General features: G+C 40.4%; 1 protein-coding gene across 7 annotated transcripts in view; it reads left to right on the forward strand.

Annotated features, from left to right (window-relative positions):
- The window catches only part of LOC311523328 (contactin-4), a 648,631-nt gene extending 626,422 nt beyond the window's left edge, over window positions 1–22,209 (forward strand). For all 7 annotated transcript variants that reach the window (XM_084633191.1, XM_084633189.1, XM_084633193.1 and 4 more), the window contains 9 exons: window positions 5,706–5,864; window positions 8,047–8,196; window positions 10,258–10,328; window positions 14,458–14,692; window positions 15,210–15,325; window positions 16,002–16,188; window positions 16,678–16,790; window positions 19,627–19,795; window positions 21,849–22,209. In XM_084633191.1, the coding sequence (XP_084489317.1) occupies window positions 5,706–5,864; window positions 8,047–8,196; window positions 10,258–10,328; window positions 14,458–14,692; window positions 15,210–15,325; window positions 16,002–16,188; window positions 16,678–16,790; window positions 19,627–19,795; window positions 21,849–21,949 (1,301 nt within the window). In that variant the 3' untranslated portion in view covers window positions 21,950–22,209. The remainder of the gene's footprint in view (window positions 1–5,705; window positions 5,865–8,046; window positions 8,197–10,257; window positions 10,329–14,457; window positions 14,693–15,209; window positions 15,326–16,001; window positions 16,189–16,677; window positions 16,791–19,626; window positions 19,796–21,848) is intronic.
- The last annotated feature ends 5,049 nt before the right edge of the window (window positions 22,210–27,258 follow it).

Below are 27,258 nucleotides of genomic sequence, written 5' to 3' on the forward strand. Positions count from 1 at the left end.
ATTACTAATATTTTATATTAAATGTAATGCTTAACTGCTAAAATAAATGCTCACAATCTTCTGTGAGAAGGTTTATTGCTTTTTTTTCCTGCTGAACATTCTGTGTTAGCAAAAGACAATCACATAATTTTTAATAAGCTTTTTAGAGTTAATTTGCTTGTGATACCAATTTCACTCTTGTTAACTGTTTAGAAGCACAAACTTTAACAACCACTGCTTCCCATTAACATAACATAACATAAAAGAAAAGCGTATAAAGTTAAGCCAACTGTAAAATTAAACCAAAATAAATTTTAAATACAGGTCCATGCAAATACTTTGAGGGTATTAAACTTTCAAATAAGGCAAACAAAAATAAAAAATAAAAAGGGTTAAACATTTGAATAAACAAGTTATTACCTGATTTAAAACTTTTAACAAAAATGGATAAAATATATATTAATATTTGCCAAATTTATTGTATTAATTTGGTAACAAGGAATTTGCATTACTTTATATTTCAGATTATTTTAAAACTGTGCTATATGGAAATAAGATTAAAATATTAGTGAGTGGTTAGGATTAGAAGCAGAGTGTGCATTTCTGTTTCTTGGCAACCATATCTTCAAGAAAGTTAGGAATAATTCCAGCATTCCTGAAGGCTGGTCATTGGGAAGTTTAGACTTGAAATTAGACGAAGGTTTCTCACCATCAGAGGAGTGAAGTTTTGGAATAGCCTTCCAAGGAAAGCAGTGGGGGCAAAAGACCTATCTGGCTTTAAGATTAAACTCAATAAATTTATGGAGGAGATGGTATGATGGGATAACGTGAGTTTAGTAATTAATTGATCTTTAAATATTCACAGTAAATAGGCCCAATGGCCTGTGATGGGATGTTAGATGGGGTGGGATCTGAGTTACTACACAAAATTCTTTCCTGGGTATCTGGCTGGTGAATCTTGCCCATATTCTCAGGGTTTAGCTGATTGCCATATTTGGGGTTGGGAAGGAATTTTCCTCCAGAGCAGATTGGAAGAGGCCCTGGGGGTTTTTCGCCTTCCTCTGTAGCATGGGGCACGGGTCACTTGCTGGAGGATTCTCTGCTCCTTGAAGTCTTTAAACCACGATTTGAGGACTTCAGTAGCTCAGACATAGGTGAGAGGTTTTTCGCAGGAGTGGGTGGGTGAGATTCTGTGGCCTGTGTTGTGCAGGAAGTTGGACTAGATGATCATAATGGTCCCTTCTGACCTTAGTATCTTGAATCTATTAATTAATTTACTGGCTCTATTTAAAGTAAAGTTTTTACCTTGTTTTCTTTTTGTTTCTTGTTTTGTTCTGTTTTCAGTTGCTTTATCTTTTGGAGGTTTCTGCAAAAACTATAACTTTTAACACAGAGAAAGAGTCGAAGTGAGGAGAGGCAGGAAACAAGGGGGTGGGGGGATTGAAAAGCTACCATCCTAGGAAGGTAGTGAGACCTGAGCCAAGAGAGATTAACTCTTAAGGTACAGGCAGCAGCAGCAAGTTTAGCAAACTGATAAAGGATATAAAAGAAAACATACTGGTATGTAAAAATATTTGAGAAAGGAGGTTATATTTTTAGCTGAGTGTGGAGTGTGGTTCCATGGGTCAAAGCAGTTGGGAAACCGCACACTGGGTTTCAATCCTGGCTCTGAGATGAGAATGAGGGTAATTATCTGCTCTTATAAAACCTGAATCTGTTGCTTTTGTCTGCATGCCAAACAGATTGCAGGAGGGCCCTTTTTTTCCCTGTAGTTAACTGTTTTTGGGCAACTCCATATGTTAATGCATCAATTCTAGGTGTTAACTTGCTCAATTTTAGTTTCTGACTTTGAAATTCCTTTTTATTCACTCCCCTGCGATCCAGTCGCAGCTCCTGTCTCCTAATGTGCTCTGTGAACTGTACCATTTTTTTCTTCATTTGATTTACCAATTCAGCGAAAGTATTGTGTGCTACCTTTTCCATCTGTGTACTTACTTGTCCCTTTCTGACAGGCACCAGTCCAGGTCCCGATTTAGGTTTTACCAGCACCTGGCTTTTATCATAAGGTAGTGGTTGCAATGCAGTGGACCCCATTTCATCTTTTAATTTTACGAGGGCCTCTTTTTTCCATTTCTGTCTCCATTCTTCAGGCACAGGGTAGCTACCTGGAGCCTGCTGTTTACCACTAATACTTATAACAGGGGACGGCACATGTGTTTTTTGTAGGTTCCTTACAGCTGTTTCCAATGTTTTATTCTGTTCCTGTGTTGGTTGTCTCTGGGCTGCTTGCCATCCTGCAAGGGGGGTGGGAGCATTCCAGGGCTGTGTAGCTTCTTTTGATTCTTTTAACTCTTTCTTTGTTACTGTTACTTGCCCCACCAATTTTGTGGTGTGCTGTTTTAACCATTTAACAGCCATGGTTATAGTTTGCAATATTTTACATTTTAAGGCTACAGTCTCTGCCCTAGCCTTACAAATTACATTACATGTTTCTTCCCCATAATATTTTTTAAACTCTTTGGGGATTTGCAGGGAGGGGCTAAAGGGGTCCCCTAGCTTATGGTTTTCTGTCATATTAGATCTTGATTCCTACAACAGACAGCTCGCTTACTCACCAGATCAGCCATTGGGGTCACCAGTGTTGTCAGATGCCACCAGTGTGGTGCTCTGCCCTTTTCAATGTTGATAACAGTCGGCTGTGTGCGTGTGTGCTGTCCCGATTCTGCGCAGATCGCTGACACAGCAGATCTCAAGAGAACCGCCAATGACCAGAGACTCCGATAAGGTACAAAGGCGCCCGGCCAGGTTTATTGCCAAACGAAACAGTCTCTAGCTCCCCGGATCGGATGTCTACAGTTCTGCTAATACATATGTGGTCCCTGACAATGGACCGCTCAGGCAGTGGTGAGATTTACCACTTCCCCCTAGGCCAGACAAAGACATCCACTCAGGGATGCATTCTCATACACAGGTACAAACAAGTTACACATCACTCCTGACACATCAAGGTACAACCCCTCTACGTATTGGGGTGCTGCCTCTCTCCTGGTACGTGTTGGTTCAAACCAGCAACTCTATCCGTCATATTACCCTTTTGACCCTGTCTTTTAGGATGGGTCAGCCTGTTCCTCATTATTTCTGTGGAATGTGTTCGTACTGGACTGTTCTGGCGCCATCCCGGCACCTGTTTATCCTATTCGTACTTGATACCCTTTAGATCTGTGAATACGTCCAATTAACTACCTCCTTCTTGCCAACTTTTGTGAGCGGGGCCTGCCTTTGGCTCACAGCTTAACTTTGCTTTATGTTAGCAAAGTCTTGACCATTACTTTACTTCAGGCCTCAGTTCTCATACCGAGCCTCTGATACCAAGGGCTTATGTTTCAGGTCCTCATCTTACTACAGTAGGTAGAGCAAAAGAGCAGGAAGCTGGAGCGAGGTAGGAAAACAGAACTTAGGACTTATAGCTACCAATTTTCAAGCAAGACACTCAGATACTATGATCGTGGGTGAGAGTATAAAAACATAAGATAGATTTTTCTGTTCTTCCCTCTCCCCCTTTACTGGGGCATACAAAAAATTTTCCTGTGGAGAGAGCCACTAAGATAAAAACATAAGATAGATTTTTCTGTTCTTCCCTCTCCCCCTTTACTGGGGCATACAAAAATTTTCCTGTGGAGAGAGCCACTAAGATACTATGGGGATAGGCATGGAGAAAGAGAATACATCCCATAAAAGTGTGTTAATAAATGCAAAGAAATAAAGTTTTAATAAATGTACAATATAGCCATTCAAATTAAGTTATATTAATAACACAGATTAGATATGGTGTGTTATTCACATCTAGAATTCAAATAAATTAGGTATCTTATGTCAGAGGATACAAAACAAGAAAAACTGACAAGACAATACTGAAAAGCATACCCATGGCATTGTATAAATAACAAATAAGCCACCCATCACAGGCTTAGAGTTCCATTCATTCTGAAGCCACGTAATGACAGCGTCTCTCGTCTGTGCATGCTGGCAGCTAAAACAGGCACACATTGCTGAAGTGATGGTGGATCAATATCTTAATTTCAGTTTCTCTTCTCTCCCTTCTCTCCCAGCTGTGTCTCTAGTTTTCAATAGATTTAATTAGTATAACATGGAAGAACGTCTACGAAGTTATCAAACTATCTTGTCTAAGGAGAACTGTATTCTCCCAGAGTCTTGGAAGTAAAAAGTACCGCAGCAGTTGCTTTAAAGTTTGTGTTACTGGGGAGGGTTTGTTGTCTAATTTGTAAGACACTTGGCCAGGCTGGTTGCGAAAGAAGCAAGTCTTACAGCAGGTAATCGAAAGTGATATTATATTGTGTATTTGAATAAGGTACGAGGTGAGAGGCCTGAATCTGTGCAGTGTTGGTCTAAATCATATAGATTTAAAAGCTGGAAAATCTTGTAATTCAATTTCTGCTGAATTTTGAAATTTGAAACACATCCACCAATCTTACAAGTCGGCAAAAATGAGGTGGGAGAGAGGAAAGAGGATTGTGAAAATGTAGTATGGGGGTTTTTTTTATTTTAGAATTTTGAAATGTCATGGAATTTTTAAAAATTTCAACCGGCTCGAGTAAAGCCTTCTCTTAACCAGGTTTTAAATAGGTCTTTATCTGTATCATACTTCTGCCTTCCTTCTTTATAGAAGGAAATCAGAAATTTGGGGTCTTTGGCCTTTCCTGTGCACATACACTCTCAGCCTATCCAAATCATGGCTTGAGTTTGCAGGAAAGCTATCTGTTTTATCACCAGAGGAAACCCAAATGGTTATCAAGCAAAGATTTTCCAACTTCAGTAGTTGGTAGAGAGGAGGAGTCTGACTTCTTGGAATTAGGAGACCAAACTTTTGTGTTTCTTCTTTTGGACATTTGGTTCTTTAGGTTATTTCTTTTCAGGTCATTGCTATTGAATACTTTGTGATAATAGCTGTTTCACACAGAGCGCTGTACAAATACTAAACTAATTGCTTTGGATTATTACTACAGGGAAATGATTGAACTAGATGTACCATCGCTTTAAAGCCCTGATTCTGCAAATCATTTAAGCATGAGTTTAAGTTGTCTAGAAAGCACTTAAGCACATTCTTATGTGTTTTTCTAATTAAATTCTCTCCTGTAAAGTCTACTTCAACTGTAGTAATTCTCTTCTATATGGGCTATACTGCCCATGCGCTGCACTGCTGGTCTCCCACTAAGGTCATTGGTAGGTCTGGGTGGGGCTGGTTCTGGGGCTGGGCAAACTGGGCGGTAGCCCTGGGCACCAACTTCCATGGGGCTCCACCATGCCACTGGGTGCTTCTTTTCCCCTCTCCTCTGACAGGCTGTTTTTGCTCCACTCTGATTAGCCAGTGGTTTTGCTCCGCTCTGATTGGCCAGCCTTTGTTTTGCTCTGCTGATTGGACAGTTGTTTGGCTGTTGTGGGTTTTTTCCTAGTTTTGGGGGAGTTTTTTTGCTATACCTCTGCAAAGGGGCATGTGCCAAACACATTTTTCACCCTGGGCGGCAAAACACCTAGGGCTGCTCCTAGATCTATGTGCTAGAGGCAAAAACCATAGAGCCATACCATTCTAAGGCTGAACTTTCTGTTTCTGAATCTTAAATGAAGAATAGAACATTTCTTCCTTCACATGCTATATTGTGTCATTTTAATAATTTCAGCTGAACTGTTTTGTATGTATTTTATAACAGGTCCACCAGGCCCACCTGAAGCCGTGACAGTAGATGAAATCACTGACACTACAGCTCAATTATCCTGGAGGCCAGGAGCAGATAATCACAGCCCCATTACTATGTATGTCATTCAAGCAAGGACCCCATTTTCTGTGGGATGGCAAGCAGTGAACACAGGTAAATGCAGAAGTCAGTAGTAACTAAAGTTGGCCACGAAAGAATTCTGTACATGTAAAAACTGATCCATCATTACACAAACATACAGGATGAGTAAAGTTAGCTATGAAGCCAGAATAACTCATGCCTCCAGCACAGTGATTACAACTGTTTGGGAATTTTTCACCAAAACTGTTTTGTCTGAAAACGCCCATTCAGTGAAACTGAAACCTTTTCCAGGAACCTATCCATTTAGGTACAACTTTTGTCAGAAAAGCTTCCTCAAGTCTGGGAGGGAGAGAGAAACAGACAGATACAGACCCACCCACCTGTTCCAGGATAGCCAATAGCCTGGTGGTTAGGGCACTTGCCTGAGATGTGGAAGATACAGGTTCAAGTTCCTGGCCTGAATCAGGAATTCTCACCTGGGTCTCCCACATCCTAGGTGAGTGCCCTGACCACCTGGCTATTATGAGGTAGCGTCTCTCTCATTTGTCACGGAAAAACTTCAGAAGATCTTGGGTTTGTCTCAAGGTGGAATGGGAAAAATGGCTGAAATCCCAAAAAGTTTCATGGAATGGGAAAACCACTTCCTGTCCAGCTCTAATAGCAATACATTCGGTCTTTCTTAATCCTTTCCAGGATTTGCCAACCTTGCAGTGGTATTACTCAACCAGTTTTTCTCATCAGTTTTTATGCACTGTATTTTCGGGGAAATATTTCTTTCCATTATTTCATATATTACACAGTGCTACACTGGTGATGTACAATCATGACGACAACAATCGTACTCTAAAGACATCTTTCAGGCGACAGACAGCATCATCCGGAGTAGCGTCTCTTTTGGCGGAATTACTTTCCCAACAGAGGAAGAACAAAATTCCACTGTATCTTTGCTCATTCTTCAATATGTTCATTTGATTCAGCAAATTCTTGTGAAAGACGCAATTTATAATAATTGTTTCAACTGCTGTGAGCAAAAGGTTCAGAATGCTACAGTATGTATGGAAAGCCTTCTCTACACATGAAAGTTGTACTGTTTTAACCTAGCCCATATAGTTAAAACTATACAACCTAGAGTGAACATAGTTACACTGATATAAATATGCTTATACCAGTATACCTATTCCTGCATGGGAAGGGAAATAAGCTATAATGCTATAAGGCACCTTCTTATATAATGCTATAAGGCATCCACACTAGGGTTTGTATCAGTATATCTCTATTAGTTAAACCAATAACCAGCTAAACAAAATAATCATATGGTACAAAAACTGTGTGTAGATCAGGACTAAGTTGTGTTACCTTTTAATGAGACTATATAAGGATACGATAGTATTTCTGTGAGGATGAAAAGTCAATTTCTAAAGCATAGATTTCCTTAATGCCTGCATATTGTTTGTATACATCCTGCTTTGCTTCCCCATATTAAGCATTGACAAAAGAATAAAATGGGAAAACACACTAAGGGCCCAGATTCATAGTCCTTAACTGTTCTGCTCTCAAGGTGACCTTCCATTGTTTAATAGGTTTCAGAGTAACAGCCGTGTTAGTCTGTATTCGCAAAAAGAAAATGAGTACTCGTGGCACCTTAGAGACTAACCAATTTATTTGAGCATAAGCTTTCATGAGCTACAGCTCACTACATCGGATGCATACTGTGGAAAGTGTAGATCATCTTTTTATACACACACAAAGCATGAAAAAATACCTCCTCCCACCCCACTCTCCTGCTGGTAATAGCTTATCTAAAGTGATCACTCTCCTTACAATGCGTATGATAATCAAGTTGGGCCATTTCCAGCACAAATCCAGGTTTTCTCACACCACCACCACCCCCCGGATTTGTGCTGGAAATGGCCCAACTTGATTATCATACACATTGTAAGGAGAGTGATCACTTTAGATAAGCTATTACCAGCAGGAGAGTGGGGTGGGAGGAGGTATTTTTTCATGCTTTGTGTGTATATAATAAGATCTTCTACTCTTTCCATAGTATGCATCCGATGAAGTGAGCTGTAGCTCATGAAAGCTTATGCTCAAATAAATTGGTTAGTCTCTAAGGTGCCACAAGTACTCCCATTGTTTAATAGTTTCAAGACTGCGCCTATAGATCAAGAGGCTACTGTTATTCAATGACTGAATAAGTGTAATTGCTCTTAATGTCCAACTCTCACTCTCCTAACCTGAGGGTATATTTCAGTTCCAGATATCATTGATGGCAAGACATTCACTGCAACCGTGGTGGGTTTAAACCCTTGGGTTGAGTATGAATTTCGAGCAGTTGCAGCCAGCCTCATTGGGATTGGGGAACCAAGCAGACCCTCAGAGAAAAGAAGAACTGAAGAAGCTCGTAAGTAGTAGAAAGGAAGCCCAATAAAGTCTTTTTTAAAAAGCACCTTGCCATAAGCAGTAGGTTACCTTGAACAAGGTTAAGAAATATTTTCTATATGACAGTTTCTATAAGCTATATTATCTAGTTTCTCCTCTGTCTAATGGTATAACATTCACAAAGAGCACACATAAATAGAGTAGAATAGAATTAATAGAAAAAATGAGGCCCAAGATGGGCTTTATTCCATGCTTTCTAGAAGTACATGACTGGGAACACTTCACCCAATTCCCCCCATGTCCTGTATAGCCCAGCTGACAAAGGGCATTTGAGGAGAGGTGAATTCAGCTTCCTCTGAAGATAGGATGGATCACTGTTGTGAACCAGTCTAGTAATTCCTGCGTTGTCCCACATTTGTGCTGAGGGAACACTAGTAGAGTACAGTATGATTACTTTTTTCTACAGATCAGAAGTGAGTTTCTGGTCTACTCCTCTCAGGTACATCTACACTTCACACTCCTTACGGTGGAGTGTGGAGGACATACATTTCACACCCTTCCAGCATGGGTATAAATGGCAGTATATACTGAGGCACTGCTTAGGCCCCTGAACTCTTACATTAGGGTATGTAATCTATACAGCACTGTACACATCCAAGCAGTGCCTCTCCCAGCAGTGTCGTGTCTCACTGCCAGAGTCTTTCCCTGTCACAGAGAAAGGCTCCAGCAACATGGAAAGGCTCTGGCAGTGGGGGGAAGGCAGCCAGGAAAGGCTCTGACAGCTCCCTACTGCTGAAGCCTTTCCCCACTGGAGTGTGGAGGCAGCTTGTTTTTTACTGTGGTGTGTAGCTACGCTAACTCTACACACTGTCACTAGTGGTGTGCAGTGTAGATGTAGTTTAAGAGGCAGAGCACAGAATTTGCAGTGCAGAGACAGAGGAGAGACTTAGGTAGCTTTAAGTCATCCTGAGGCCTTCTTGGTCCTGGGCCACTCCACGCTCAGACAGCTCTGGGGCATCTGTGAGAGTTATGGTGAGGGCTGGCCAGAAAAAATTAATTCCGTTTCACAAAAAATTTCAAGGTTTCTTTTCATTTTGATAAGGAACAAAAATAAGACCTTTTGAAATGTTTTTCACAAAAAAACACAAGATACAGAGAGCTGTGCTTGCATGTCAGAATAGCCAATGGGCTGGTGGTTAGGGCGCTCACCTGGGATATGGCAGAACAAAGACTTAAACCTGAGTCTCCCACATTTGAGGAGACAACTTTCACCAGTAGGCTTTTGGCTACTCTGGGGTGGGTCTGTCTTAAAATTCTCACTGAAACCAATATATTTCCATGAAACATTCTGGGTTAGACAATATGGTATTTCCAACAGAAATAATTTTTGTCAAAAAAATTTCAACCGGCCTTAGTTACTGCAGCCTCTGTGGATTGTCCTCTGCGCCACAGCACTGCCCATAATCTCTGCAGCACAATGTGCTATGACCTCGTTCCTGACAAGCCACACTCCCTGACACCTTTAAAACTAGTGCTCATGAGGAGAGCCTTAAAAGGCAGCCTTATAGACGTCTTCTGCAGTGTCTGCGCCAAGGGGCTTTCAGAGCCCCTTTATGCCGCTCTAGCCCTTTGACCTGCCCTAAAGGTCTTGGAGCAGGGTTGGAGACATCACCCCAGGCAATTGTCACAAGGACTGTTCATTATGCATCCAATCTTGTAGTTCTTGCTCTGTCTTAACTCAAGAAAAATTCCTACTGACTGCAGGATTTGGCTCTAAATTGAAAAGCAGGAATCAATATTGTGAAAATAAATGGACCTTGTTATATGGAAAATAAATATTTAAAACAAGCAATTAGCAACTAGATACATGGATAATAGTCCATCTCACTTACAAAAAACTAAAAGTATCTGTTCTCTGTGCTCCTTTCGATAGTCAGGCTCATGGTCCCAAAAGGGAAAAGTCACAAGATGCCAGTACTACATGTGCCTCTTTCTTTCTCTGTTTAAAATGAATCAAACTTCTAGCTTCAAAATTAATCACTTGTGCTTCCATGCCACCTCCTGTAACATTTCTTTTACACAGTTCCTGAAATCACCCCGGCTAACGTCAGTGGCGGTGGAGGGAGCAAGTCGGAGCTGGTCATTACCTGGGAGGTAAATGAAGTATAAATCAATGGGAGAATTAATGCATCTGTTTTATAAGGCTGGACGATCGAGGTGCTAAAGGAGCACTCAAGGACGATAAGGCCATTGTGGAAAAACTAAACGAATTCTTTGCATCAGTCTTCACGGCTGAGGATATGAGGGAGATTCCCAAACCTGAGCCATTCCTTTTAGGTGATAGATCTGAGGAATTGTCCCAGACTGAGGTATCATTAGAGGAGGTTTTGGAACCAATTAATAAATTAAACAGCAGTAAGTCACCAGGATCAGATGGTATTCACCCAAGAGTTCTGAAGGAACTCAAATGTGAAATTGCAGAACCACTAACTGTAGTCTGTAACCTGTCATTTACATCAGCTTCTGTACCAGATGACTGAAGGATAGCTAATGTGATGCCAATTTTTAAAAAGGGTTCCAGATGTGATCCCGGCAATTACAGGCCTGTAAACCTGATTTCAGTACTGAGCAAACTGGTTGAAACTATAATAAAGAACAATATTGTCAGACATATAGATGAACATAATTTGTTGAGGAAAAGTCAACACGGTTTTAGTAAAGGGAAATCATGCCTCAACAATCTACTAGAATTCTTTGAGGAGGTCAACAATCATGTGGACCAAGGGGATCCAGTGAATATAGTGTACTTAGATTTTAAGAAAGCCTTTGACAAGGTCCCTCACCAAAGGCTCTTACGCAAAGTAAACTGCCACGGGATAAGAGGGAAGGTGCTCTCATGGATTGGTAACTGGTTTAAAGATAGGAAACAAAGGGTAGGTATAAATGGTCAGTTTTCAAAATGGAGAGAGGTAAATAGTGGTGTCCCCCGGGGTCTGTTCTGGGGACAAGTCCTATTCAACATGTTCATAAATGATCTGGAAAAAGGGGTGAGGTGGTAAAATTTGCAGATGATACAAAATTACTAAATATTGTTAAAACCCAGGCAGACTGGAAAGAGCTACAAAAGGATCTCTCAAAACTGGGTGACTGGGCAACAAAATGGCAGATGAAGTTTAATGTTGATAAATGCAAAGTAATTGGAAAACATAATCCCAACTATACATACAAAATGATGGAGTCTAAATTGGCTGTTACCAGTCAAGAAAGAGATCTTCGACTCATTGTGGATAGTTCTCTGAAAACATCCACTTAATGTGCAGCGGCAGTCAAAAAAGCAAACAGAATGCTGGGAATAATTAAGAAAGGGATAGATAATAGGACAGAAAATATCATGTTGCCTCTATATAAATCCATGGTATGCCTACATCTTGAATACTGTGCGCAGATGTGGTTGCCCCATCTCAAAAAAGATATATTGGATTGGAAAAGGTTCAGAAAAGGACAACACAAATTATTAGGGGTATGAAACGGCTTCCTTTGAGGAGAGATTAATAAGACTGGGACTTTTCAGCTTGGAAAAGAGACGGCTAAGGAGAGATATGATTAAGGTCTATAAAATCGTGATTGGTGTAGAGAAAGTAGATAAGGAAGTGTTGTTTACTACTTCTCGTAACACAAGAACTAGGGGTCACCAAATTAAATTAATAGGCAGCAGGTTTAAAACAAATAAAAGGAAGCATTTCTTCACACAACGCACAGTCAACCTGTGGAACTCCTTGTGAGAGGATGTTGTGAAGGCCAAGACCAGAACAGGGTTCAGAAAGAACTAGATAAATTCATGGAGGATAGGTCCATCAATGGCTATTAGCCAGGATGGGCAGGAATGGTGTCCCTAGCCTCTGTTTGCCAGAAGCTGGGAATGAGCAACAGGGGATGGATCACTTGATGATGATTACCTATTCTGTTCATTCCCTCTGGGGCACCGGGCACTGGCCACTGTCAGAAGACAGGATACTGGGCTAGATGGACCCTTGGTCTGACCCAGTAGGGCCATTCTTATATAGTGTGCAGCACATGACTGATGATGATCTGCTCACACCAATTTTATCCCATTGTATTTCCATTCTCCAGTGGAGATACTGCTGATTTACACCTGTGTATGAGAGCACAAGACCACATTTATTGAAAAGGTTCCTGCCTTTGATTCAATTAGACTAAAATCCAGCCTGTTCTTCCATGGAGGCTCTCCAAGCAATGGAACTAATGCATATTTTTTGTGCAAGGTGGGGTGAAGTTGGCTGTGGGTCGGCGGTGCAGGATGTGTGCACTACAGTGTGTCAGTGAGCTCCACGATGATCCCTGCACATCAGCACAGACAATGGCAGAACATGGATGGGCTGGGCTAGGGGGTGGAGAGAGAGAGAGGATCCTTTTGTCCCCCATCCCAGGAAGCAGCTCCGTGGCCTGGGAGGTGGGGGCAGGATTCCTCCACTCTTGCTCCTCTGCACACCTGCCCATCATCTGATCTGGTTACTCAGGCCAGCCACTCCACAGAGAATTAACCTTGGTGTATAAAATAAGTTTCAAGAGGCCAAATCCTGAGAGGTGCTGATTTGCTTGATGAGTTGTAGGTGATTAGCGCCAGGCTATTTTTGTTGAATAACAGTAAATGATCTGAAGGTGGCTCTAATGATAGTGCATCATACAGAACTTGCATTAGTGGTTGATTTCAGTCGATCACAAAGCCTAGAGAAGAAGAAAGCACAGATGAAAAATTCCTGAAGGCAATTGAGGGTGAAATATTCATTGTTTTGACTGCTCTTATTTTCATATTGGGGTGTGATGGAGTGAGTTAAACTAGCCATTAATATAACTAGATTTGATACTGCCCACACTGAGCACTTCTTTTGAGTAACCTGGCAGCCAAGAGTCACCAGAGGTATTTTTGAAGATTATTAAAAATCTGCAAATGTGTTTTTATCCTCACTGCATGGCTCAGTGTGTTGACCCTTATCTTCCCTTGGACTAATTAGTTTCACTGAATCCCTTAAAGACACTCAATATACGGTTTTTTAAAAAAAATATTAGAGAGATATCAAAACCATCATCCGTGACTTTGAATCATGCTTTGAAAGTATCTTAGTTTAGGCTCCTCTAAAATGATCAACACACAGTCATTTTCTTTTCTTTTTTTAAAAATCCATATAACACTGATTACGGAACACTCACTTCAAGTTAAGGAGTACTTGTGGCACCTTAGAGACTAACAAATGTATTTGAGCATAAGCTTTCGTGAGCTACAGCTCACTTCATCAGATGCTTATGCTCAAATACATTTGTTAGTCTCTAAGGTGCCACAAGTCCTCCTTTTCTTTTTGCGAATACAGACTAACACGGTTGCTATTCTGAAACCTGTCACTTCAAGTTGTTTTATTTTTACTCTGATACTCAGAAAAATCACATAAGCACACACTTAAGATCCATTGGCTTTAGTGAGACTAAAGCACGTAATTGTACTGACTTGGGGCTTTTATTGCTTATGTTCCTTTTCTAAGGTTAAAAATATGAAGCTAGGCAATTGCAGCACGTACAAAAGTGACCTGAAGGGGAAAATCTCTTCATCTTATGTGATACATCATTTGCCTGCCAGTCTCCATCACTTTTATGACATGTCACTCACTGCTATCTTACAGCTATTAGTATACTTCACGTTATGTTCTTTGCCTGAAAACAAGCTACGTACCATGACCAGGAATTTGGAAACTGCACACAGAGTAGCCAGAGGAGCATACAAGCTAAAGGCTTTGATGGTTATAAAGTCAGAGATCTGAATAGTAAATACACATGGTTGATGTCAGTTTGTATAAACAATGGAGCCACATGTTAACTTAGATATGCAGATGAGAAACTCACTGAAACCAAACAGGAGCTGATCTGCAGATTTAGTTTACCTGGGATATGCTACAGAGATAGGTGCAGACAGCCCTAAGATGGGTAGACAGTTGTGTCTGCAGGTATGATGTGGCTCAGAATGTTTTATACAGGAATTTCTATATGAATTTGAGGAGCTGCCTTGCAGATCTTTGGCAAAAAGATGCTCTGGCGTAATTATTAGCTGCACCTACTGGAGAACTACAATTGTTTCCTGTTTGGAATATGCCATTTATGAGAGGGTTTCTTAAAGGGAGCAAACTGAGAATGGAAAGCATGCGAGAAGGAAAAATAAATCCAGGCAATACCTGACACTACTGATTATTCTGTGTATGATCTGCCCTCCTTATAGACAGTGCCTGAAGAATTACAGAATGGAGGTGGCTTTGGTTACGTGGTGGCATTCCGACCCTTGGGCACAGTAAGCTGGATGCAGACTGTAGTAGCTTCTTCTGATGCCTCCAGATACGTGTTTCGAAATGAGAGCTTGCCGCCATTCACTCCCTATGAAGTTAAAGTGGGAGTGTACAACAATAAAGGGGAAGGTTCTTTTAGCCCTGTGACAGTTGTATATTCTGCAGAAGAAGGTACAGTATGCTGTGCACTGCACTTCCTTCCTTTGCACTGTCTTGAAATCTGATGCATGAGGCATGCTGCTAACTGTTTTTGAAAGGGTTTAGTATCCTAGGTGGACACATCCATTGATTTCTAATCCTTGCTCTGATTTATTATAAATGGTGAGTCACAACTAATTCTTTTGATAGTCATTAAAATAACATTAGTCACAGTGAAATCTTTTGATATTAATGGGAACGTAATATGTAATTTTGAAAGAATTCAACTGAGATTTAAAAGGAATTAATCCTAATACCAATACGTCATGTCCTGGTTTAAGTGCCCCAATGACATCTGATTATTTATTACACATTGGCATAATGAATTCATTCCTAGGTCTGATGGGTCACCATTTTGAATTTGAAACAGTATTTTTGGCTGCTTAACCCCACTCTCTTCTAGTTAGTGGAGTAAACCCTGAAGTTTGTAGCAAAGTTAAGCATAGAACCTACATTGAGACCTTTGTTTTCCCCCCATCTATACATATAGAACCCACCAGAGCTCCAGCCAGCGTCTTTGCCAAAAGCCTTTCTGCTTCAGACATTGAAGTTTATTGGGCCTCTCCACGTGAGAATCAGAGTAAAGGAAGGATACAGGGTTATGAGGTATGAGAATAAAATATGATATCAGGCTGGAACAGACTTAATACTGTTCAATGAGGAGATCATAGCAATATATAATTGAAGGTCACCTAAACACTGCTTCTTATATGGGTATCTGCTGGCTGATGATGACCCAAAGCAGTGCTTGCTCACTGTTTTCCCCCTGTACACTGGGATGTCTCTTTTTAAGGTACAAAGGAAAATATATTTGTCATCCATGATGAAAATGGGTAGCAGTCTGTTGCAGGGTGGGGGGGGGGACCTGTCTTTTCTAGGGACTTGTGGAGACTACAATAGCCCACAGTAAGTGCTGTTCAGTTGAAAATTGAGATCTATAAATTGTTTCATTTTCTCCATCTCAGAGTCCACTGCAGGTCAGAAGCACTGACCTCTGGGTTTATGAACATTTCCAGTTGTGGTCTTCTCTAAGATGGAGAGAATAGCAAGATTTATAGAGTGGAGTGGGAACACTGTCTTAATATGATTCTCACTTTCAGGATGGTGAATGGCCCTGTTCCATTTGACAGTAGTTAAGGGCATGTTAACCATAGAGATAAATTTTACATTATTAATCTCAGGATTTCACTTACTGCAGTACCATGGCTATGGAGAATTAAGACATGGATAGGTTCAATTACGCTGACTTAAGTAGGTAAATGTACATATTCTGTTTTTTCAGGTTAGATGTTGGAGACATGAAGATAAGGAAGAAAATGCTAGAAAAATCAGGACTCTTGGTAATCGAACATCTACAAAAATCACTAATTTGAAAGGCAATGCATTATATCACTTAGCCGTCAAGGCATACAACACCGCAGGGACAGGACCCTCCAGTGCTCCAGTCAATGTCACTACCAAAAAGCCCCGTGAGTATTCATTGTGATAGATCATGGTCTAACACTGGGATGCCAACAAGCACTTTCCTTGTTGGCATTTTCCAGGTCTCTCTCTAGTTTGAAGGTGCTGTGAGATTTTTTTCTGTAGCCATGTTCTTCCTGCAAGAGCTTTGTGGGGTTGAGGTGGTGGTTTGGGTTTTTTTAAACAACTCTACTGAAATTATCGCTATGCAAGAAAGCTAAACATTCATATCATCATTCAAGGTGGTGCTCTCTCTTCTGGTCATACTCATGTCGAGCAAGCAACTGAGTCCCTTTTCATTTATACCACTGTGTTGTGTAAGACCTGCTGTGACCTAGAACACATACCTTGCTGCAACAGCTCATTAACTTACCAGAGCATTCGGATTTTGTGGATATTCAGCTACTGTGGTGATGGAAGCCATAGAAGTATTTAGCTGGATTAAGCCAGAAAACATTGCTACATAACCATATAATACTTTGTATATTTTAATATAGCACCGAGTCAACCCCCTGGAAACATCATATGGAATTCATCTGACTCCAAGATTATACTGAACTGGGATCAGGTTAAAGCACTGGATAATGAATCAGAAGTGAAAGGATACAAAGTGGGTAACTTCTTAGCATGGGTACATAAGACTGGTTATTTATCTGTATTAACTGCCTCTTGACAGTAGGCCTGTGATGAACTCATCAGATTCAACTCCCCTGGGATTTTCACATTGACTTTTGGGTTAAAGTGAACCTATCCATGAATCCGGAGCTAAATTTAGAGTTTGGAATAAAATCAGAACTCAAGAGTAGGGTGAACATACGTCCCGGTTTGACTGGAACAGTCCTTTTTTTAAACCATGTCCTGATCATCCGTTGGCAAGAGCAAAGGAGACAAATACCCAGTTTTGCAAAAAAAAAAGTGGGGTGACCACTAGTGGGGCACGGAGGAACATCCAGGGATGATGTCCTGGGTGAGCGGCTCCAGCCAAGCCAGCCCCACACAGGCGGGGAGTGGGGGAGTCGCTCAGATGAGCGGCAGGGGCCAAGGGGGATGAGCAGCATGGCCTGCACTGCTCACCCCCCTGTCCTGAGTGGGCAGGCAGCTCAGGCTGGCCTGCATGAGCTGGAGGAGGGGGGTGAGAGGCTTGGCAGGGGGGTGGGGTCAACGGCGCAGGCTGAGGGGGTGAGCAGCACGGGTTGGCGGCTCATGGCCCGTGGGGGGAAGGGCGGGGGGTTGGACCAGGTGCCTGATGCCAGCCCCACATAGATATGGGGGCAGAGAATAGGGCCAGCCCCATCGGGAGAGGGAGGGCACTTTGGGCTAGCCCCAGGGAGTGTCCCTTTTTCACTTTTGGGAAATATGGTCACCCTAGCCAAGAGACTTTTGTGTTATTTGCACAGCTATCCTGACCCAAGCAGGAACAACAATGTACACAGTTACACAGCCCATTATAACTATGTAAGGACATTCAGAAATAGATACAAAATCAACACGTAGTGGGCTTGTTCTGTAATTAGTAAAGGGCATTCACCTCCAGAGATTCCTATCTGTGCCAGAAGGAAAGCGATTTAAACTCTAGCCAAGGCTCTATGGGAGCCCCTCTGGCAGAAGTGGTGAATTTTCTGGGCTGTACTGGCCAAAGCCAACATGCCAATTAGGGGTTGTGGGCAGCTTGCACCACTGTACCCCTGCCCTTGACAGACTTGCTTACTGGGGCCCACCAGTGGCTGAAATAAGCCCACTAATTGCAGCAGACAAGATTAAAGTGCTTGTTAGGTGGTTCAGCTTTGTTCATAAAGCAGAAGGAAGGAGGGCATGACATACCAGTTAGTAGCAATTTTGGTCCGGTACAAATTATAAGGAGAAAAATGTTGGGTAGAATTCAGTCCTGGAACTATGCCATGCTACACGAGACCTTACTTTGGCCTGAGGAAGCAGGAAGTTACATTGAGTTTCAAGCTCTGCAAACCTTTTGCAATGGAACCTGAAACTACAGAAAATTTTACAAAGTTTCAGGTTTTGTTAGGAACATGAAACTCAAGACAGATTCACTTACCTTCATGAACCTGGGCCAAGTTTCATGCATGTCTGTGCTGATATTTGACCCAATCTAGACCACATTTTTATATGGGCAAAACTCATTTCCATCCAAACCCAGCAAATCTCAGCAGTTTTGGCCACATTTTTGAGTTCAAAATTCAACCAAAAGTCAGCCTGAAATGGTGGAAGAGAGGCCCTCGTGACCTTTCCAAAGCCTTCTCATCTAGTAGTGTGTCTTTTTTGTATCTCGTCTTTTTCTTTTGTGTTACAGTTGTACAGCCACATTATTGCACTTATATGCAGAGAGCAAAACCACTTCTTTTTTTCTGGAAATATGCTATTTTGTGGCAGGGTTTATATTCTAAATAAGTAGAATTTCCAGATCTTAGGAAAAGACAGAAGGTAAATCAAAGAAGCAATTTATTCTGTGAAGCTGCTTGTGACACTACATCAAATACGCCAGTCCAGTTTTCTGAAGCACTATAATAAGATGTTATGACATCTCTAAATAAGCCAAAGGATTTATTTTAGTTTGATCCTTAGTAAGGACTAAGGTGATACTGAATTTGATGTCTCTGGTGCCCAGAATTTAGAAAGGAGGCTTAGGGATCTTTCTAATTTAAGGAAAATCATATTCAGCTCCTTGCATTTACAAAGTATAAATTAAGGTGTCCAAATGCTACATTAGAGGAGAGGGAAGGAAGTATCCACAGAGGAACTCAGTGATTCTGAATAAAGTTGGCATGTGCCTGGTTAGCTCTTTGAATGGAAGCGTGATTTATGCCAGGCTCATCTGATCACAAGCCACAGCAGAATCGCTTTCGTTTTTTATTTTCCAGTCAAAGTGCTCTTCCCTGCTACTCCCAACAACCTGGTAAATAAAGAGCCCAGCAGCAGCACCTGTTCAGAACGATTTCTGATGGCTGACCCATAAATTAGATGGCCCTTTTGAAGCACACCCACCTGGCTAAAGCTGGCTGTGCTGGAGAGCTTCTGAAATTGCTCCAGCTGATGGGAAAATGAAGTTTAATCAAGCTGAGAGGCAGAGGTGCTCTGCCAGTGACAAGGGCCTCTGCTGCGTGTCATGTGGCATTATAACAGGGCTACCCATCAGAATTCCAGCAAGAACCGTGTTCTGCAAGCTCCCTCCGTAGTTAGCCCTCAGTGCCCAGTGGCTTCACATCAGCACAAAGTGAAGTATTCACAAACGTTGCTTCCTAAAGCACCGATCAGGTTCGGATCAACACATCTGTGAAATCTGTCGTGCTTCTGGTGATAATAAAGACAATTCTGTGGTACTCTAGGAAGGGAAAGAGCAATAGTAAATCTTCAGGTTGTTATGGAGATGATCAGTTCTGGTATTTCTCTTTCCCCCTCCCACCTCCATTCTCCACTCCAATGTTTTGCAGGTTTTATACAGATGGAACAGACAGAGCAGCACATCTGTAATCGAAACGAATAAAACATCTGTTGAGCTTTCTTTGCCTTTTAATGAAGACTACATCATAGAAATAAAGCCATTTAGTGATGGAGGCGATGGTAGCAGCAGTGAACAAATCCGAATTCCAAAGATATCAAGTAAGAATGTTGTCATTTTGGGGTTTGTGCTTGTGTTTCCAGACCATGGAGCATGGATTCTTAATGGATCAAGGGCCCAAATTTTCAGATGGCATCCCATTGCTTGCACGCTAAAATTGAGCTCTTGCGGGCACTGTGGCCCACTTTGCATATGCAGATTATCAGCTGCAGCCACAAAGAAAGGTTTTGTGCAAGCAACCCGGAGCATTCAATCATAATGAAGGCAGGCTTCAATAAACCATAAACAATAAACCAGAGAGGAGACTGAGCTACAGCGCTCATATTCAGACCTGAACTTTCCAAGAATTTGGGGGCATTCAAACCCAAGGTTTAGGTTTGGCCCCAACTCAAGAATAAACTACATGCAACAGCATAGTAAAAAGGGTTATATTTTACTGAGCATTTCTAGACTGACACGCTCATGTTTTTTTCATTTGCTATTACAGGTTTTGATAGTCTCTTCAATATCAATGTATTGAATCTGTTGTTTCACTGCAATTTATGATCAGAAAGTGTCCAGTATGATGTGCAAAAATGTATTAATTTATACTGTCACCTTATATCAGTACTTCACTGTATGTTGTGTGCATATTTACTTATTTAGGGAAATGAAGCTTTATCTCCATGTAGAAACTGATATTTTCATTTTAAGTAGAGAAGGGAGTAGTTATTACAATGCACTGGTCTTATAAAATGCCTATGTTCTGCCTTCCCAAGTGATTTCCATGAGTGATGCTGCAGTTGGCAAACTGATTTAATCAGGTGGCTGGGGGAGTTTATGGCCATGGGCCAAATCCTGACATCATTACTCAGTCAAAACTCCCACTGAAATAGGGATGGCAGGATTTGACACATACCATGGGAAAGTCAGGAGAAAAGCCCCAATCCACCTGAGATGGCTGAAATTCTCCAAGCAGGATCAGAGCTGTTAGGGCAAGACATCAAGCTGAAAGTTTAGGGAGGTGTTGCTAGGCTGACTGTTTCTGCAGGTTCTTTAAGCCTGACCCTGGCATAAATTTGTCAGAGGGGAGTGTGTTTATGGATGTTCTGAAGGGAATTTTTAAGGCTGTGTCACTTTTGCTTGCGGTGTTTGACTAGGTTTGAATTTAAATCCAGATTGGTGGTTTTGCTGGGAATCTTTAATATTTCTCAGAGTTCTGGATGCTATACTGTACTCATTCTAAGGGCCTGATTTTGCCCTTACTTACAGAGTAACTCCACTGCACTCAGTAGAGTTACAACAGTGTAAAAGGTAATAGGCTACAATTCCGATCTTACCTATGTAGATACGTACCTTACTCATACAAACGAGTCAGGAATCTAAGTGTCGGTCACAGAAAATCATAAGATCAAAAGCCAGTAACGTGCATGCTATTTTTCTCTGGTCTAACATGGGAGTCACAAAATATATCAGACCAGATTCCAAGCTGGTATAAATCAGCTAGTTACATGAGGATCTGGCCCATCATGCCATGTTGGTATAGTGTTTGGTAACTTGAACTTTGTTCTATTCTAAAGAGATATATATAAAGTAATAGAATTTTGAATGTACCTGGAATACAAAAGGCTGGGGGAATTCAAGTACACTCCATAATGCAGAATGGCTAATGAAAGTAGTAGGTCCCACTAAATAAACAGAATCTAGAAGGGGAGAAGAGGTTGGTTAGGTCCAAGAAAGAAAAATTCCATTCCGTCTTCCCCATGTTCCTCAGACTGGGACTGTGAGATTTACAAATCTTGGGCATTCAATATGCTTGGATTGATTTCTTCGGCAACCCTGAGCCTGTACTCATGATGTCTCATCAGAAGGCTGTTGTAGTAAGATCCCTAGCCCAATCTGCAAACATACAGTTTGGCTAAACTTTGAAGGAACTCTTGGGTCCGTAGCCAAATTTACTTTGAACTCTGGACCTTCGGAGGTCACCACCTCCTCATTTGTGGTTTGTTACCCATTTTGCTGTCAAATGCATTTTGGGTTCATCATGGCAGGATTTAATGGCTGCAGGGTGAATCCTGCTCTCCTTACTGTTACTTTTCTCTCTCCTTTTTTCAGATGCATATGCAAGAGGATCTGGTACTTCTACTTCAAATGCGTGTACGTTGTCAGCCATCAGCACAATAATGATATCCCTCACAGCTAGATCAAGTTTATGACAAAAATTACATAAAGGACTTCCTGTTTATAATATAAGCAACATTTAGCTAGTGTTTTGAAGACACCCAGTACTAAGTAATATTGTTGTTCAAGTACATCTTACTACTGGAAAAAAAATGTTTTATGCTTCTTTAGGAATGGCATTATACAGTACTTCCTCAAAGCAAATATAGCTTTGTTTGAAGTTTCCTTGGAAACTCTGCAATGCACTGAAAACATCTGTAATATGATGTTACCAAAGCAGTTTACATATGTCCTTATATGCATATTTTTTATTATATATTTAGTGTTTTATAGAATTTTTTAAAGTTAACATATGATGTAGATATTAATTTTTCCTCTGCTATAAAATGCTACAGATAACACTATCATAAAAAATATTGTTTGGAATTTTTTCCTTTAGAACTGAGAGTTCAAAGTTGTTCTTAGTAAATTGGTTACAAATTGATTGTACAGTTTTACAAGGGTACACATTGGGAGAACTGTTTAGGACTTGGTTCGTAACTCAAGGCAGCTGTATTTAAACGGCAGTTATGATGGTTCCTATGTTAAATCAAGTGCTTATGATATTTATTCATTTTGGATCAGATGAGTAAACAAGATAAACTTGAGCTAACCTTCAAGAACAGCTACAATCTTCAAAAATAAGTATACAGATTTTTGTTCCTAGCCAATAATTTAACATCATATATTAAGCTTTCATTTTATTGTATTTAAGTAGCTCTGTCTTGATCATAATTAACATTAAATTGAACATTAAAGTTGATATTACTTAGTCGTAATCTCTTCCTATAGTAACATAGACCAAAAGTTACTGCAGCAAAAGAAGGATCAGATTCTGACCTTAGTTATCTTGGTGTAAATCCAAAGTAATGCCAGTTTAAACAATTATTTTACTCTGGACTTACACCAAGGAAATTATAATCATAATATGCATGTCTTTAAGATTTAAAACTAATTCTGGGTTCCACTGTCTGAATATGTATTTCTTTTCAGTGTACATTTTAAATATAAATTCATAAATCTTCATAATTTAATTCCAAAGTTATGTTTGTTTTTATAATCTGTTTTGAGTGTAGATCATAAACTGAATCTGACAGATGTATCATGTTTCTAGTGAATAACTCTCTAAAGTATAATTTTCATATTCATTTGCAAAGAATCTTTGTGTGTATGGTCCCTCAACCGTTCTGTGCTAGGAAGTCTTTGTTTCTTTACAAACTCGTCATGCAAATATAAAGTCTAAGTAGAATCATATTGGAAAATGACAATATCAACAGAAAAATAACTCTTCTTGAGAAAAGGACTGTTTGTTACTATGGGAGAATTTTGTAAGTCCACTCAGAGGGATCAATGCTGGTAAAAAGGCAATGGAATTTTCTATACAAATTTTCAAGTTTAAATGCGCTGCAGTGCTTTATTTTTTTCCTGATAGCTTAAATTTGCCTGTAACTTGTCTTTTTTGCTTACAAAATACTACAAGTTAACTTTTCAACCTTCTAAATATATTTATTCAGTAACTCATCATTGGGATTCCACTTGTGTAAAAGTCAGAGGTGTTAACCAGAGAAATATTGTCAATATTTCCAGCTGTGTTCCTTTCTTAGTTTGATATGGTTACTTCTATGTAAACAGAAAAACAAAAAAACCCACAAAAACAAGAAAATGAAACAAAAAAAAGCCGATGTAGTTTTCTCCCCAGTGTAAATGATATTTATCAGTGATCTAGCAGATGTAATCTTTTTTTTAAAGGTATTGGTAATAAATATTCTGTCATTTGTAAAGATACTGGTCTTCCAGGAGCATTTTTCCTAAATACCTGTTTATAATTTGAGACAAACTTCAGCACTGGTTATCTCGGATTGCCACTGACTTAAAAGTGGGAAGCAGTCCAACCCAGAACTAAGGGGAGGCAGAGAAATCAAATTACATGAAGTCTCTAGGCTTATTCTGCTTCCTACACTATAAAAAAGAGTATCTGATGAATTTTGGATGATCCCAAACTCTTGTGTTGCTCTGTGACCTTTCAAAGCTTATGTGAACTAATATCATAGAGTGTTTACTGATGGAGAACCTCAGTTAGCATCTCATTTAGATATGGAAAAAAGAAACAGATGAAATGTTTATCTTCACAAACCCATTTAACACTTCTGACAGTTTTTGAGGAAGGACACAAGCTACAAAAGTTCAGCAGGTAGGAAGGAACTGCAGTCAGAACAAGTACAGGTGCCCAATTTGCTGATAACGTTTGCAGATAGCACAAATACAGTCCAGAGGATGAGAGGACCTTTCTTCTGGTGCCTGTGGGAATATTAATTCTGTACAGAAGGATATATAACCTTGATCAAGATTCCTGCTGACTCTTGGTATTACTGATGAAATTTTCTTCTAAGCATTCATCCAGTTGTAAGTTATACACAATTCCAATGAACCCTCACTAGGAAGGCTGTTGCTTTGTGGTTTACAATGTACATCAGGGTAGTCAATAGGCAGACTGCGGGCCAAATCCGCTTTTGAACAGACCCTAAAATCTTTTTATTTACTTATTATCATTATTCTTTTTTTTTCCTGGACCTTGACTGTACCTTTCCCAAGAAATTTGGACCTTAACAAAAAATAATTGACTACCCCTGAATTTGATGCGCAGAGTGTCAAGAATGTATATATCATCATTTGTACTGTGAAGGTTCTCTTCAATTCAACACTAGAGAAGCTAGCAGTTTCTTTGATATCAGTAGTATCCTCAGTTTGTCAGTGCTGCTGGATTTATGGTAATGGTAAATTGAAAATGGCATTAAAGTCATGAGTTGGCTTTTATATGGCCCATACTGCGATTTCATAAACTCAGTGTTCTGCTTGTGAACATGATCTCTGGATCTGGATATGTGCTCTCACTGGATGCTGTGTGTTAAATTTACTAGTAAACAGACATTCCTCAAAAGCGTGTGGAGGGGAGTTAATTGCAGCCCTTTTATGTGGATTTAAAGAGGAGTCTCTATCGAACGGACCAAGCAAGAGGCCCAGGCAGAGCAACAGGCTACAGAAGCAAAGGTGCAAGATTTCCAAGCAGATCTTCCCAGTTTGGTGCTAGCTGGTTTGCCACTCAGTCCAACACAGCTCTTCTTACAGACTCCAACTTTCCAGTGCTCAGTGAACAAGCAAGCAAGGGGAGAACTCGATATGCACAAGCTTCCCACCATCACATATTTCCAGCAGAATGGGGTGGGGTATGAATATCCTGCTGTATTATATTTCTAACATTGAATTTTGGGTGCACCAGTGTGTGAAGGCGATATAATTATAGCAGTCCAATGACGCTGTACATTTTCAAAGGAGCCAGGCTCCACTTTGTGATCAAGGGAGCTTAAAAATCAAATGGCCTGGTAACTCAATTTTAAATTTGCAATATTCAGTCAAGGTCAGTATTTAGTGGTAGGCATTCCCTATGCTGACTCTCCATCTGATGTTATCTCAGATATTTTTGTGTTGATGTATATGATGAATATATTGGGTTTGTGTATCCTAATTGAAGGCAAAATCTGTGTGAAGTATTCACTTGGGTGTCTAGCACAAATGTACTGAACCTATTTGTAATTCAGATCTAAAAACATTGGTATAAACAGGCCCAATATTTGCTTCAGCACAGTTGCAGCCACCACGCCACTGGTAAATTTGGCCCATCATCTCTGCCACATTACACTGTAATGAGGCAATAATCACTAAATGATGATAGCTCAATTAACCATGAGGGTTATGAGTGTATTAGAAATTTTTCAGTGACTCAGATTACTGTCCTGTGGCTTAAATTGCTAAATGACAGTAAGGAATGACTTGCTAGAGAGTTGTTTTATTGTTCTTTTTAAATAAATAGCTAGTCCCTTTAAGCCACAAGCAAAGCCTCGCAATTTACATCTGCATGAGATAGGCAGTACTGTGATGTCAACAACGGCAAATACAATGGGCTAGATCCTCAGCTGGTAAAGTTCATGATGCTATGTTGATTTATATCAGGTTAGGATCTCATCCCATTACAAGAATAAACCCAGTATAAATCGGTGCTGTAAGGAGGGGAAAATAGTGATTGCCTTGAAAACTACTTAGTTCCTATCATCCGATACACACAAACATTTTGTCTTCAAAGGGAAATTTACATCTTGAATATCTTTGACCATGTAATAATAATATTTAGCTCTTTCCTACTGCTGTTCATCTGCAATTCTCAAAGCATTTTACAAAGGGATGTGAGGTCATGATGCCCTTTTTTACAGAGGGGGAAACTGAGGCACAGAGAGGCACAGTCACACAGCTAGGCATCTTGATTCTCAGTCCAGTGCCTTATACACTGACCACACTGTCTCTTTCAATTATATTTACAAACTTTCCTGATGAGACTTTATTGCTAGAATCTTATTGGAAATTGTGTGGTTTAGACAAGACAACAACTCTCTAGAGATGGGTTTCAGAGTGGTAGCTGTGTTAATCTGTATCAGCAAAAAGAACGAGGAGGACAACAAATGTATTTGAGCATAAGCTTTTGTGGGCTAAAACCCACTTCATCAGATACATGCAGTGGAAAATACAGGAGGAAGAGATATATATACACAGAGAACATGAAACAATGGGTGTTGCCATACACACCATAGTAAGAGTGATCAAAACACCCATTTCTTTAGCCCACGAAAGCTTATGCTCAAATAAATTTGTTAGTCTCTAAGGTGCCACAAGTCCTCCTCATTCTTTCTCTAGAGATGGGGTACCTGGATTTCAGAAGAGCGCATACCAGTGTAGATACATGGATATGCAGTATTGCTCACCTATGGGCAGAATGACCAAATCTAGATGCCGGACCCTAACAGTTTGTTGCTGGACATATATCTTTCATGTTATATTTTATTTAAGTGCATTTTTCCAAGAGCAAGGCAATGGCTGTTGTCCCCACACAGCATTTATATTCTATGGGATAGATTATGATGCCCTTACTCACACTGCATAATACCTTGCACCACAACTAGTGTTGTGAGTAAGGTTTTTGCAATCTGGCCCCTCTTGAGCAAGCGAGTCATTTCTAGAAGCACTAAGCATCTGGAGCATTGTTTCTGGCTTTGTGAAAATCTGTACACATTCTCGTATGTTTTCATCAAATCTTTCAAACTGGTTGTGTAATTTCCTCATGCACCATCCATCTGGCTCTTGTCAATAACACTAAACCTTGAAAGATTGTCTTTCATTTTTATTTGAGACATTAATCAGAAACACAAATATTTGTCCAAGTGCACCAGCCTAATATACCTGCCTTTTATGTTTGATC

The sequence above is a fragment of the Lepidochelys olivacea genome (genome assembly GCF_965140295.1).
Source record: "Lepidochelys olivacea isolate rLepOli2 genome assembly, chromosome: 7".
In the NCBI taxonomy this organism is placed as follows: domain Eukaryota; kingdom Metazoa; phylum Chordata; order Testudines; family Cheloniidae; genus Lepidochelys; species Lepidochelys olivacea.